The 12,724-nt window shown below is 65.3% G+C and overlaps 1 protein-coding gene across 6 annotated transcripts in view; it reads right to left on the bottom strand.

Annotated features, from left to right (window-relative positions):
- The window catches only part of ATP2B3 (ATPase plasma membrane Ca2+ transporting 3), a 62,585-nt gene that overhangs the window by 16,964 nt on the left and 32,897 nt on the right, over window positions 1-12,724 (bottom strand). For all 6 annotated transcript variants that reach the window (XM_072743806.1, XM_072743805.1, XM_072743808.1 and 3 more), the window contains exons 12-20: window positions 12,188-12,422; window positions 9,974-10,153; window positions 9,768-9,855; window positions 9,111-9,217; window positions 7,817-8,008; window positions 5,977-6,190; window positions 4,780-4,991; window positions 3,548-3,655; window positions 1,916-2,098 (exon numbers count right to left, since the gene is read on the bottom strand). In XM_072743806.1, the coding sequence (XP_072599907.1) occupies window positions 1,916-2,098; window positions 3,548-3,655; window positions 4,780-4,991; window positions 5,977-6,190; window positions 7,817-8,008; window positions 9,111-9,217; window positions 9,768-9,855; window positions 9,974-10,153; window positions 12,188-12,422 (1,519 nt within the window). The remainder of the gene's footprint in view (window positions 1-1,915; window positions 2,099-3,547; window positions 3,656-4,779; window positions 4,992-5,976; window positions 6,191-7,816; window positions 8,009-9,110; window positions 9,218-9,767; window positions 9,856-9,973; window positions 10,154-12,187; window positions 12,423-12,724) is intronic.

Raw genomic sequence — 12,724 nt, 5'->3', positions numbered from 1 at the left:
GAGGGGCTCGGGGAGCAGAGGCTGGAGGGGCAGGCAGGAGACCAAGAGCCTGTGGCCGGAGCTGAGGCTGGGGCCAGGGGAGGGAAGAAGTCGGGGAGGGGGCCTGAGGCTGAGCCCCGTGACACTGCCGGGGATCGTGTGGCACTAGCTGGCAAGCTGCGTACACCAGGAGCGTCAGGCCCGGGCGGGGTAGGCACCGGCTGCTGAGGGGCACCTTTGTGTGAGCTTCTCTGGGACGAGCCTGTAGCGCTGCGTGACAGGCCATGTGACACCCCGGAGGCATACACTGGGGAGAGGTGTGCTCTCAGGTCATGCCCCTGGCCCAGGGGCCCTCGAGGGAATGTGCAGAAAGGCGGGGCTGGGTGCCAGGTGGGACCCCAGGAGGCAGAGCAGTGGGAGCCAGGTCAGGGGCACGGGGCTGGGCGTCCTGGACAGAACGTGGAGAGAGACCGGTGTCACCGGGGGCGACAGAGGCAGCAGGGAGACCTGAGCCAGGCAGAGACACTGGCGGCTAGGCCGGGAGGATGGGGGCCGGGGTGGCTGATTGGGGACGTGCGTTCGAGGGGGACGGCTGGCGTACCAGCTGTGTGCAGACACAGGAAGAGCGTCTGGGATGGCACTGGGGCCCCGGCTGGCTCAGGGGAGGTGGCGGAGCCATCAGCCAGCAGCTCAGGGGCTGGGAGGAGCTGGGCTCCGGGACTGTGGTCCGGGCCAAGGCCACTGTGGGCGTCTCGGTTCAGGTGTGGCACTCTGGGGGCTTCGGGTCGGGCAGAGGAGGAGACGGGGCGTGGGGGGCACTGGGGCGCCGTGCGAAGGCTGCCAGGGAAGGGGCAGGCAGCGGGGAATTGGCCAAGAGGCGTCCACAGGGCCCAAGCAGAGGCCACGGGACAGGGTAAAAGGAGGGGGACTGCAGCTGAGACAGCGAGGGTGGGGTGAGCTCTCACCCGCTCTTCCTTCCGCCCCTACTAGGTCCCGTGCCCCCAGCGCTGTGGGACTATGCACGTGTGAGGGCCGCAGCAGCGGGGACCAAGGTGTGGGTGGGAAGTGGGGGTGCCAGGCAAGCGAGGCTGAGGAGCAGACAGTGGGATGGAGGGGACGGCAGAGAGCGGGGCCGACTGCGCTCACGGAAGGGCGCTGGGAAGAAGCCTTGACGCAGGATGGAGGGACAGCCCTTGGTGACAACTGCCTCTGGGACATTGGGGCAGAGGCCAGGCTGTGGTGGGACCACCAGTGAGTGCGAGGAGAGGATGTGGAGAGACAGCGAGTACAGAACATTCCAGCAAGAAGGCCACTGGGAAGGGTTGGGGGCAAAGAACAGGGGTTGCTCGGGCAAGCGAGTCTCGTGAAGCCTGGGAAAGCGCCCGAGGCCGAGTGGTCCCCGTGACCAGGTGACTCCGGAGACCCCGGGCTCCCCGAACTCTGATATTTGGACACTGAGATGAACAGAAAGGCCCAACCCTGTGGCCAGAGTCCGCTTGCACAGAATTCACACACAGGCCGTGAACGGCGAGCTCGCCAAAGGCTGTTTGTAATGGGCATCTGGCTCCTCCAGGTTGTCACCCCCCTGCCACCCGGCTGTGTCCGGCAAATGACGCAAGGCCCCGCAGCCACGCAGACGGTGGCTGGTCTGTGCCCCCCAAGAGACAACTATCGGTCACAACAGATACCTTTCGGTGACACCTGCACCCGGCACGGGGGAGGGCCCCCAGGCTCTGAGGGACGTGACAGAGACAGGCCATCGAGACACCGCAGCCGCCAGCAGGCGCACCTGGGGATGGCCCTTGTCGCCGAGGCAGCAACACCCAAGGGTTTCCCTACTGGTAGGGGGCTCAGGTCGCCCGCTCTCTGCCTCTTGCTTGCTTGCCACCCTCCGAGGGCGGGAAAGCCAGGGTGGCCAAGTGGCACGGCGGCTTACCTGCGTCTGAATCCGATTGAGGCCCCGGAACCAGAGGATCTGGCCGCGGCGGAGCTCCCGCTCGGCATGGTCGATCTCTTCCTCCCCCTCGGCCAGCTCCTCGTCCGTCATCTCATCCTTCCCGGGCCCGTGCCCTGCTTCCTTCAGGCACTTGAGCTGGCTGGTGGGGATGGTGGCGATGACCTGCGGGGCCACAGGTGAGGGCAGCGGACACAGGTGGCTGTCAGAGCAGCGCTGGTCCTTTCCGGGGTGTGTGGGGGTGGAGGCGGTGGGGGGCTCTGCTGGGCCCGGGAAAGGCCCCAGCCTGCCCGCCGCCCTCTGACCCAGGCCGAGGCCCGCGTCTACGCCCCTTGCGCTCCGGCCTCGTGCACCATTGTCTCCACAACGGCTCTTCCCTGCGGGTGGAGCCGGGGACGGGACGTCCTGTCCTGGTCCCCGAGGCTGCCTGCCTGGGCCACCTGTGCCTGCTGCCAAGTGCTGCTCTCCAGAGAGATGCCAGCCTCTTTCCTCTGACCCGGAGCGGTCCTGGGGGAGCGGGGCGGGGAGGCCGTCGGGAGCAAGGAGTGGTTTCCAGGGAGGGGAGGTGTGGCCTTGGGCCTCGGCTCCCGACAGGGGACCTCTAGGCCCCCCGCGTGTCCTGCCTGACGAGGGGGGTCTCCGTCTCCCTGGGGCCGAGGGCCCACCAAGCAGTCTGTGCCGACGCGTGATTCCTGGCGGGGCCCTGGGCCACACCTCTCGGCCTCACGTCTAGGGGGCAGGGCCTGGGTATCCGAGGTCACCCCGCAGGAGCTCCGGGCCTCCGGGACTGACCCCGCACCCGAGGCCCCGGACAGTGGCCCTGGTGGCAGCGCCCCGTGCGTGTTGTCACACATCACCGCGGGGGGTTCCCCCCGGCTAGGGACCTGGTGGCTCGCCCCTGCTCTCTCCCGAACCCTGCCCTGCACACACTCGATCTTGGACTTGCAGCTGCCGGAGCTGTGACAGGATGGCATCCGCTGTTTAAGCTGTGCTGTTTGGTTGGGGTGGCCTGAGGGGACTAAGACGCAGGACAAAGTGGATCCTGGACTTGGCCTCCTGTACAGTGTTCTAGAACTGCGGAGCAACGCTCTCGGGAGCCTCCTGTGCGCTATGGCCTGGGCCGTTTCCTAACGTAATCGCTGGGTGCCACCAGCCTCCCGCCGCACGTGGCTTTAACTGCCAAGGGCTTGAGGTGTCCGACTTTCACCTTCCATCATCTCAAAGTATTTCTTCACTTCCCTTGACCCTTTCTCTTTGCCCCTCGGAGAATTTCGCAGAGTGTTGTTTAGTTTCAAATATATGGGTACTTTCCAAGCCACCCCCATTTTAGGGGACGATTTTTGGCTTCTACCATGAAAAGGGGAGTGGTGGGTGATTTTGCTGGGGCTTTGTGACATCCCAGCCATGGCCCTTTGCCTTTCCTGTGCTGACACTGTCACCTGCGGCCTTGCCCCCGAGTGGTGACACGGCCCAGGCCTGAGCCCTGCTGTGAACACACCGGATGCATGGGCCCCGAGGCGCCACGATCCCCCCGCATCGTGCCCCTCTCTGGTGCTGTTGTGGAGGACACAGCTAAGGCGTGGGGCTGGGGAAGGCGACAAGGCAGACACTCACCTGTCCCCAGACCAGCTCCCCAACGCCAACGAACAGGCACCAGAGCCACTGCTCCGTGGACAGGGGGGAGCAGCTGAAGGGCTTTCCACCGAACTGGACGATGACAATCTGCAGGGGTGGGGTGGGAGGGAGGCAGGTCCAGCCGGGCACAGCTACTGAGGCCCCTCCTCCAGCACTCAGGGCCCACCCTCCAGCCCCCCTCCCCGTCAGAGGTCACAGGGGCTGTTGGTTCCCCAGGCAGATGGGCCTCTGGCCGGGGCTCAGCGGATGGATCGGCCGCATTTCCAGCTTCTCTAGACCCGACGCTTTAACACCTGCCCTGCGCGCGCGTGCTGGCAGGCCGTGATCCGGACACCCCGAGGACATGCCCCGCTAGCCTTGCCCGGGCCACCTGATGCCCCGCGGCCCCTTCCTAGGGAAGAACAGCCCTCCGTGGGGTGAGCTTTTTCAATACAGACCAACCAATCCCGGGCCCACGGCCCAGCCACCCCTGTAACTGTGCTCTCCTTTCCAGGCCACTGCCCCTGCCTGCCTGACCCAGGGCCAGGGCCCAGACAAGCAGAGGCAGCCCTGTGGCCCCCAGAGCCCTGAAATCATTCATACCGCGAGTCCTCAGCCTGCTCACCCCACCTCAGTTTCTCCCAAGAAGCCTCAGTAAGGCTCCCGCTCCCTGCTCTGCCTCCTGACTGACCCAGGTGCTTCCGCGGGTGGTCCCCCCACGGCGGGCGGCCCCCTCCTTCGGGAAGCGAGGAGCTCCTGTAAGGAGCAAATGTGCTGGCCTGTTGCCCTCACTACGCCTCGTGTTTTCTATTAATACACCCCATTTCTGAAGGCTCAGCCTCTCCTCGGGAGTTGACTGGCCAGCCTGTCTGCAGCACGGGGCAGGCAGAGGCTGGTGTGTCAGCACCGGAGCTAGGAAGCGCATCCCGAGGAACTTTCGGGGGTTCTGGTGGCCCCCCACCAAGGAATCATATGCTGGAAACGGGAGCGGCAGACTCGGAGAGGACGGTGAGGGGGTTCGTCCCGAGTAAGGCCCTCTCCGGCTCTCTGGGACCCAGCGGGTGAAGCCAGGGCAAGGCCAGGACGCTCTGAAGATGGGCACAGAGGACACGGGGTCCCAGGGAACGCGGGCAGGGGCTGGGAGAGCAGAACGGGACGGGCGGGCCCCTCGCGGGCCCGGGGCAGAGCCCCTGCGCCCCCACCTGCTGTAAGAGTGGGGCCGCCCCTCCTACCTGAATTGCAAAGGTGCCCAGGACGATGGTGCAGAAGATGGGGTTGCTGAAGATGCCATGGAAGACGTTCCGCTCACCATGGATCTTGCGGGCATTGATCTCGTTGAAGAGCTGCATCATGACGAAGGTGTTGAAGATGATGGTGTAGTGCTCGGAGGGTGGGGAGTGCAGGGGTGCGTTCCTCCCGCTGTCGATGTCAAAGAAGAGCTCCCCTGCAAGCCAAGGGGCGCGTGAGGGGAGCCAAGCCCTGGGCAGACACGGCTCCCTGCCGGCGTCACCTGAGGGGTGCCGGGGGGCCGTGCCGGGGGCACACGCAGCCCCAACCCTGTGACGGGATGGCTGAGGGCAAGTAAGGAGTCTCACCCCACAACCTGACTCGCAGCCAGGTGAGAAACCCCAGGTGAGAAACCCTCCCCAGGGCAGGAACGGAGACGCTCAGGCCAGGTTGAGCCACGGGTGGGCCCCGGAGGAAGCAGGCTGCAGGCCGGGCCTCCTCTCTGCCCTGTCCCTAAGCCCGGGCGGCCAGGCGACAGCCCTCAGCCAGGCCACGGGGCGCTTGGGCTCCCAGGACATCAGAGGAAGGCCCCCCGAAAGACCCCCTGTGCCCCCCTCCCCGGGACTGCTGTCCCGCAGCAAAAGCTGTCGTTGGGGACTTGCCCAGGGCGCCCTGACATGAGGGACAGGGGCCAGGACCAGCAAACCCAGCCCCGCTGCGAATCAGGGGAAGTGCCAGACACAGAGGCAGACGGGAGGGGGGGCATAGCTGCCACTGCTGAGGCTCAGGGCTCCCCGACTCCTCCCGCAACTGCCTTCCCCTCCTGCCCTCGCCCCCTTCCCGCTTCCTGACCCTTAGTGCCTCTCCCCTCCTCCTCCTCTCTGCCTTCCTCTACCGCCTTCTTCTTCCTCCTCCTCCCCCTCCTGCTCTCCCTCCTCCTCCCTCTCTTTCCTCCCGATGCCCCTCCTCGCACAGGGCTCTGCTCATTGTCCCCTGGAGAGATGGTCGCGGGGCGCGTGGACGGGTGAGCGCGATCTGGCTCTGGGTGGAGGGTGACACATGCTGTCTGTTCTCTGGGGAGTGGACGGTTTCTTGGCTGCTCAGGGGCCTGTGACCCCGGGGGGGGCACGCAGACAGGGCCGGCAGGGAGGTGAGGGAGGGGGCTCCGAGGTGCTCATCCGACCCTTCCGCGGGCGACCTACCGACGAACAGCAGCGTGAAGATGATGGTGAGCTGGTACACCGCGTGGCCCAGAATGTTCTTCATCATGGTGCGAGAGATCAGGGGCTTGTCGCGGCCGTACGGTTTCCGCAGCAGCAGCGCCTCGGTCGGTGGCTCCGTGGCCAGGGCCAGAGAGGCGAACGTGTCCATGATCAGGTTCACCCACAACATCTGCACGGCTTTGAGGGGAGAGTCCTGTGGAGAGGAGGCAGTCACCCGAGCGCGGGGCCGGGAGGCCCGCCGGCCCGCCACTCCCGGTGACCAAGTCGGCTTGGGGGCAGCGTCCCTGGCAGGACATGCGGCAAATCTGACTCCCAGAAAAAACATGACCTGGGGCAGCCCGGGTGGCTCAGCGGTTTAGTACCACCTGCAGCCCAGGGTGTGACCCCGGGGTCCCGGGATCGAGTCCCACGTCAGGCTCCCTGCATGGAGCCTGCTTCTCCCTCTGCCTGGGTCCCTGCCTCTGTCTCTCTCTCTCTCTCTCTGTGTCTCATGAATAAATAAATAAAATTAAAGAAACAAACGTGACCTCTCCGTCCCTGTCGTTAAGGTTAGCGGCGAGTTTTTGGTGCGTTTTTGGAGTCCCGCTCCCTGTGTCACCTGGTGGCAGTGGTCTAGAAGGTGCGGTCCCAACTGTCAGCAGGAGCTTGGCAGCCCCGGCCCCTGCAACGGGCGCTCTCCTGACCACCCGCACCCAAGGGGCAGGAAGACACAGGGTCTCCCCCGCACCTTTCTCCTCACCCCCCTGTGCTGGCGAGAAACCAGCCCCGCAGGAGGCAGACACAGAGAGCCCCGTTCTGGGTGATTGTGTTGCTCTGAAACTTCCAGAACTACAGATCCACAGAGGCAGAAAGCAGATGAGTGGGTGTGGGTAGCTGGGGGCAGGGAGGCTGGCATCGGGGTGAGGCAAAGGTGGTGGCCCGACGCCGTGAATGGACCGGGTGCTGCCGGGCGGTGCGCGTCCAGCGGTACGATAGGGCAGCGTATGCGATGTGGACTTTGTCTCCATGAGGAAGACTTTTCAGAGGGACGCGGATTCTGGACACTCACTACGGGGGAGAACTGGACCATCGAAAACGGGGAAGGGGCTCCTCCGGGGGTTTAAATACGGAGCTCCCATCGGAGCCGGCACTGGCCCTCCCGGATCTAGCCCCACGAGAAGGGAGAGGTCCCCACAAACGCTTGTACGCGCGTGTTCACAGCCCACGAACGGTGGAAGCGACCCCAGTGCCCATCGATGGAGCCAGGGACAAACGAGAGGCACTCGCTCCATGCGACGGAGCATGGGTCTCACCAGAAGGGACGAGGTGCCGATCCAAGCCATCGCATGGATGGACCCCGAAAACATGATGCGCACCGAAAGGCGCCACAGAGGACCACGTGTTATTTGGTCCCATTTGCACGAAGGGTTCCAGAACGGGCAAGTGTGTAAAGATGGAAAGCAGACCTGTGGGTGCCAGGGACTGGGGGACGGGGACGGGGACGGCGATGGGGTCTTCTTAGGGGCTGTGAAAATGTCCAGAAGCCAGACAGGGGCAGGGGTTGCACACACTGTGGATGCACCGAATGCCACTGAACGGCGAGTGCTCTCAGATGGCGACCTTTGTAGCCTGTGATTTCCATGTCAGTTAAAAACAACGCGCAGCGGAGAGAAGACCTGGCTGTCGCCCGCGAGCCCTCGGGCAAGGCTCTTCGCCCGCACACTCCTGGGAGGGGGGGTCGCACTGGCGTGGGGGGGGAGCGCCCCCTTCTGCAGACCCCGTGGCTGGTGGGAGGGCGAGCCCGGGGTCGGCCTCGGGCACGGCACCCCCCAGTGCCCACCTGAGTAATGCAGGCGCCGGTGAAGGCCACGATCACGGCCACCACGTTGACCGTCAGCTGGAACTGCAGGAACTTGGAGATGCTGTCGTACACGTTGCGGCCCCACATGACCGCCTTGACGATGCTGGTGAAGTTGTCATCGGTCAGGATGATGTCCGAGGCCTCCTTGGCCACGTCAGTCCCTGCGATGCCCTGGTTGGGGGGTGCGGAGACACGCACAGTGTCCACGGGCCCCTTCCCCAGCCCCGCCACCTGGGCCGCCGGCCCGGCCTCCCTTCCAAACGAGCCTCCCCACAGCTAGACACGGATCTTGTGTCGCGCAGCGCGGCCTCTCCTACGGCGGCAGGTGGTCTCACGGCAAGGTGAGGGTCTTGGCTCATAAACAGAGGGTGCCGCCACCATGGCCACCGCTCTGGCATCACGTGCGGGGCCCAGCCGCCAGCGCGTGGCCGCCGACCAGCCTTCCGTGCGGTGTGAGCGTGCCAGGGCCGCTTGCATAGGAGCTCCGTGAGCGCCGGGCCGGGCGCCCTCGGCAGAGCAGGGACAGGGCTTCCCGGCCTGCACGGAGCTGTTTGGAGGAGGACCTGCGTCCCTGCTGCTCAAAGCCCCGGGTGCCCGGACAGCTGCGGCCTGGCAAAGCTGCACACCCTGTCTGCTGCCCCGAGGCTGGTTCTCACCGAGCCTGGGGGCTGGGGCTTGGTCCCCTTCTGGGCCCGGGGTTCTGAGCAGGACTGGCCTGTACCCCTGGCGCCCGCCCACGGTGCGCTGCAACCACTGTGGTGCCAGGCGGGGAGAGGGGCTCGCAGGGTTTCCGCCTTTGGCCACCGAGCGCGCCTCGTCGCCCTGCCACCCGGGCAGCGGGCTCAGGGCTTTACCGGCAATACTAGCTCCACAGAAGCAACAGGAGAGCAACACAGAGGACAAGCTCGTCTGGGGGGCTGTGGTGATCACACTTGGGCCTGAGGGTCACTTCATTTTATTTTATTTTATTATTTTATTTTATTTTTTATTATTATTTTTTTTCTGAAGGTCACTTCAAATGACCCAGGCCCGGCCGAGGCGGGTGCACAAGTGCCAAGTCCCCCAGCGTCACCTCGAGCATCCCCACACCAAGTGCCTTTAAACAAATCACACGTTTGTCCCCTGCCCCGCAGAGCCTGAGGGGGCCCAAGTGGCCGGGATGAGAGAGGAGGAGGCCTCGACACCAGCTCCCACCTTCCTGCACGAAGCTCATGTCCTCGAGACATAAGACGCTACCTGGTGTGGCGAACCAGGCGGGCGCGGGGTGGCTTACCATGGCGAAGCCCACATCTGCCTTTTTGAGGGCCGGCCCGTCGTTGGTGCCATCCCCGGTCACGGCCACCACCTGCCGCTGCTCGCCCGTGTTGCTGTCGATGATGCCTGCAACGCAGAGTGGGGCGTCTGTGCCCGGGGCTCCTGCCTGGGCGCCGTGGGGGGCTGGTGACTCATGAAGCCCTTCGGGCTTGCCACCGTGCCGACGGCCCCCCCGGCCTCTGCGCTTCTGTCACCTTCGCGGTCCAGTCCCTGTGCCTTGACAACGGCCCGGCCCCCTCCCCCGGCCCCGGCCCCACACCCGTCAGATGAGACAGGATGGTGCAAAGGGGCAGAGGCAGGGGGCTCAGCACCGGGGGACTTGGACAAGCGTCTCCCTCCCCGGTGCCTCAGTTTCCCATGTGTTACAGCGAGAGGCCATCCTGTCCTGGCGTCTTCCACCCAGGTTGTCAGCCAGGAGGGGCAGAGGAGTGAGCCCTGGCCTGTCAGCCCTCGTTACCTCCTGTTTTCCTGGTGAGGAGACTAAAGTGCGGGGGGGACATGTCCAGCAGCAGCCCAGGACCCCACCTCCTAGGCAGGCCCTGGAGCTGGGCTTTGGGAGTCTGGCGGGCGCGGCACCTCGGGGAGGGGTGGGGCGTGGCGGGGCGAGCCCCATTACCTTTGACCAGGGTGTGCTTGTCGGTGGGAGACGATCGGGCGAGGACCCTCAGCTTGGGCCACACCTTGTCCAGCCGCTCCTGCTCTATCTGGGAGGGGGAAGCACACAGAGGCTGCAGAGCCCGGGTGGGGGGTGCCGGGCAGAGGTGGGGGGACAAACAGCCAGAACCCTGCACTGAGGCGGGGCGCCGCCGAGCCCGGGACTACCTCGCCTTTCTCATTGCGGATCCGCCGGTTGAACTCCTTCCCCTCCAGGCACAGGAAGTCCTCCCCAGGCTGGATGATGCCGCACTTGGCCGCGATGGCCCGGGCCGTGTTGATGTTGTCTCCAGTCACCATGCGGACCGTGATGCCAGCACGCTGGCATTTGCGGATGGCCTCAGGGACCTGGAAGAGACGAGAGAGTCACTGAGGCCGGGCCCATCTGTGTCTGGGCTGTTCCCTCTCCCTCTGTGCCATCCAGATGTGCGGCACCCTCCCCCCATCGTGGTCCCCAAGGAGGGCATCCGGGGAAGACACAGCTTGTCTCCTCTGCTGCCTGGTCCGCAGCGGGCAGGGTGCCTCCTCAGGCCCCCAGCACCCCTCCCCAACCCTGGGTGCTTGCTTCACGGAGCAGGGCCCCAGGACTGGCGATGACTCAGACCCAGGCCTCCAAGCACCAAGAGGGCTAGGAGATGGCACTGGAAGCTTTTGCGCTGTCGAGGGGGCACCACCGGAGTCGTGTCTGGAAAGGCGACCAGAGAAATCGGCCGGCTCCGTCAACCCCATTTTCCACTGGGAAACGGAGCCGCGGAGCCGCGGAGCCGCCGAGCCAGGAGGGGCCCTGGTTACCAGGCTGGCTGGCAAGGTGGCTGTGTCAGCTCTGCGAGAGTGAGAAGGCACCTCTGTCCCCAGCTACCCTGCCAGATGGCAGGGCTGACGGCAGGCCTGTCCCTTTGGGGCCCTGACTCAGGGCCGGCTCCTGGCCATCAGCAGGCTTGTGGCCAAGCTCTGGGCACCTCTCACTCGCCCGCCCCAGCCCGCTCGTTTTTACGACAATACAAAATCTGAGACACATAGAGCCACAGGCTTCACGTGATAAGGTCCTGTCACTCCTCCTTAGGGGAGACGGAGCAAGTGGACGGGCGGCTGAGGTGGAAGGGGGGCAGGCTGCCTTCGGCGGTACAGAGATGGCTGTGGCCAGGGTCCTGGGAGTACAGGGACGATGCCCCCTGGGTCCCGGGGGTGTTCCCACACCCAGCAGCCTGGGAGCACCGTTGAGCGCCAGCCAGGGGCCTGCGGCCGTGCAGGGGTGTGTGGGGGGCGGGGGCGGCGGTGAGCAGCTCCGTCCAGAAGGGGAAGGCCCTCGGGTCTATGCCAGGGGAGCAGAGCGCTGTGACTCGGCCTCCTCGTCTGTGCCTCCCCTCCTCTCTGGGTCGAAGAGGGGAAAGGCCCAAGACCGTGCATCCCCAGGGGTGGCCCTGCTTTTGACACGACGCGGGTGCCACCGGAGAGGCCTCGGGAGGAGACAGAGGGTCCCTCCGTGCCTCTGGCAACCTGCACCGCCTGCACCTTGCACGGTCCCCATGGGGCCTGGTGTCCTAGCGCTGCCGTGGGCGCTCCACCCTGGGCTCAGCCCCGCGGCTCTCCCTCTCTCAGGGACCTCCTGTCCCTGGGGACCGACAAGTGGCCCCTGTGTTCCTTTGTTCTACGGCCTGTTCAGCTTCTGCCCAGTTTCTCCATTCCCTCTGCAGAAAAGCTGCTGGTAGAGCCATCTACGCAGACCAGCTTCCCATCTGGACCCTTCCTACAAGTCTCTTTGAAGCCTCCTCCCCCATCTGTCCCAGCTGCACGCTCACTCCATGACATCCCTCAGATAAGGATGCTTCCGGAATCTCTCCCCCGCCAGGATCTTCTGCTTTGAGCTCCCCACTCCTACAGATGCCTACCCCTTGACATCTCTACGGGGATGCCCCGAACCTCACTTGACCCCAACTGAACCCTTGACTGAGGACTGCCCCCCGCCCCCCAGACCTGTGTCCTCCGGACTCCCAGCCCAGTGACAGCACTGCCATCCACCCGTGTGTCTGAACCAGAGCCCTGGGAGTGGCGCCTGACTCTTCCCTCTCCCTGACTCCATCAGTCCTGCGGGTGTCACAGCCCTCGAGGTCCTACCGGCGCCACCTCTCACCTGGTAGAGGCAGAGCATGAGCAAGGGCGGGAGGGCAAGGGGGATCGAGTGTGCCGGGGAGGTCCGACCTGGGGGACTCCGAGGCCCTGCCCTTGCCCGCCTTTCCTGACCTTTCTGGACTCCAGCAGGAGGTCTTGCGGTCGCAGGGCAGGCAGGAGAAAGGGGCCACGCCGCGGAGGCCGGATGGGAAGAAGGGCTGCCCCTCCACCCAGCCAACCACCTGGGCCGCCCGCAGAGAGGGGGGTGGCTACCTCGGGCCGCACGGGGTCCTCGATGCCCACGACGGCTATGCAGGTGAGGTCGCCCACGACCTCGTTCTCGTTGTCCCAGTCGGGCTCCTGAGTGGCGGCGAAGTCCCGGTAGGCAATACATATAGTGCGCAGGCCGTCGCAGGCCATGGGCTCGATGATCTTCTTCACCATGTCATCCCGGTCCCGGGGGCGAAAGCCACGCAGTTCACCGTGGCTGTTTAAGATGTTGCTGCACCTGGGGGGAGGGGGGGACAGAACGACACGGCTTGGTGTCAATGAGGCGAGGGGAGCTGGACCAGCCGGCGGTCTCAGCGGGCGCCACTCAGTGTGAGCCGTCCATCCTGCGTGGCAGAGGCTTCTCAGGGAGGACGCGTCCTGCCTCTGCGGGGCCTAGCGGGGTCCCCCCACGCCTTCACGTTCCTCCCAGCCCCTCAGCATGTGACCTTATTTGAAAAGAAGGTTGTTGCAAATTCAGATGAGGTCATATTGGTTTGCAGTGGGCCCTTGGTCCACTAAGCGGTGTCCTCATAAACAGGA

This window comes from Vulpes vulpes, chromosome X (genome assembly GCF_048418805.1).
Source record: "Vulpes vulpes isolate BD-2025 chromosome X, VulVul3, whole genome shotgun sequence".
Taxonomy (NCBI): Eukaryota; Metazoa; Chordata; class Mammalia; order Carnivora; family Canidae; genus Vulpes; species Vulpes vulpes.
This window is presented reverse-complemented; position numbering and strand designations above follow the sequence as displayed.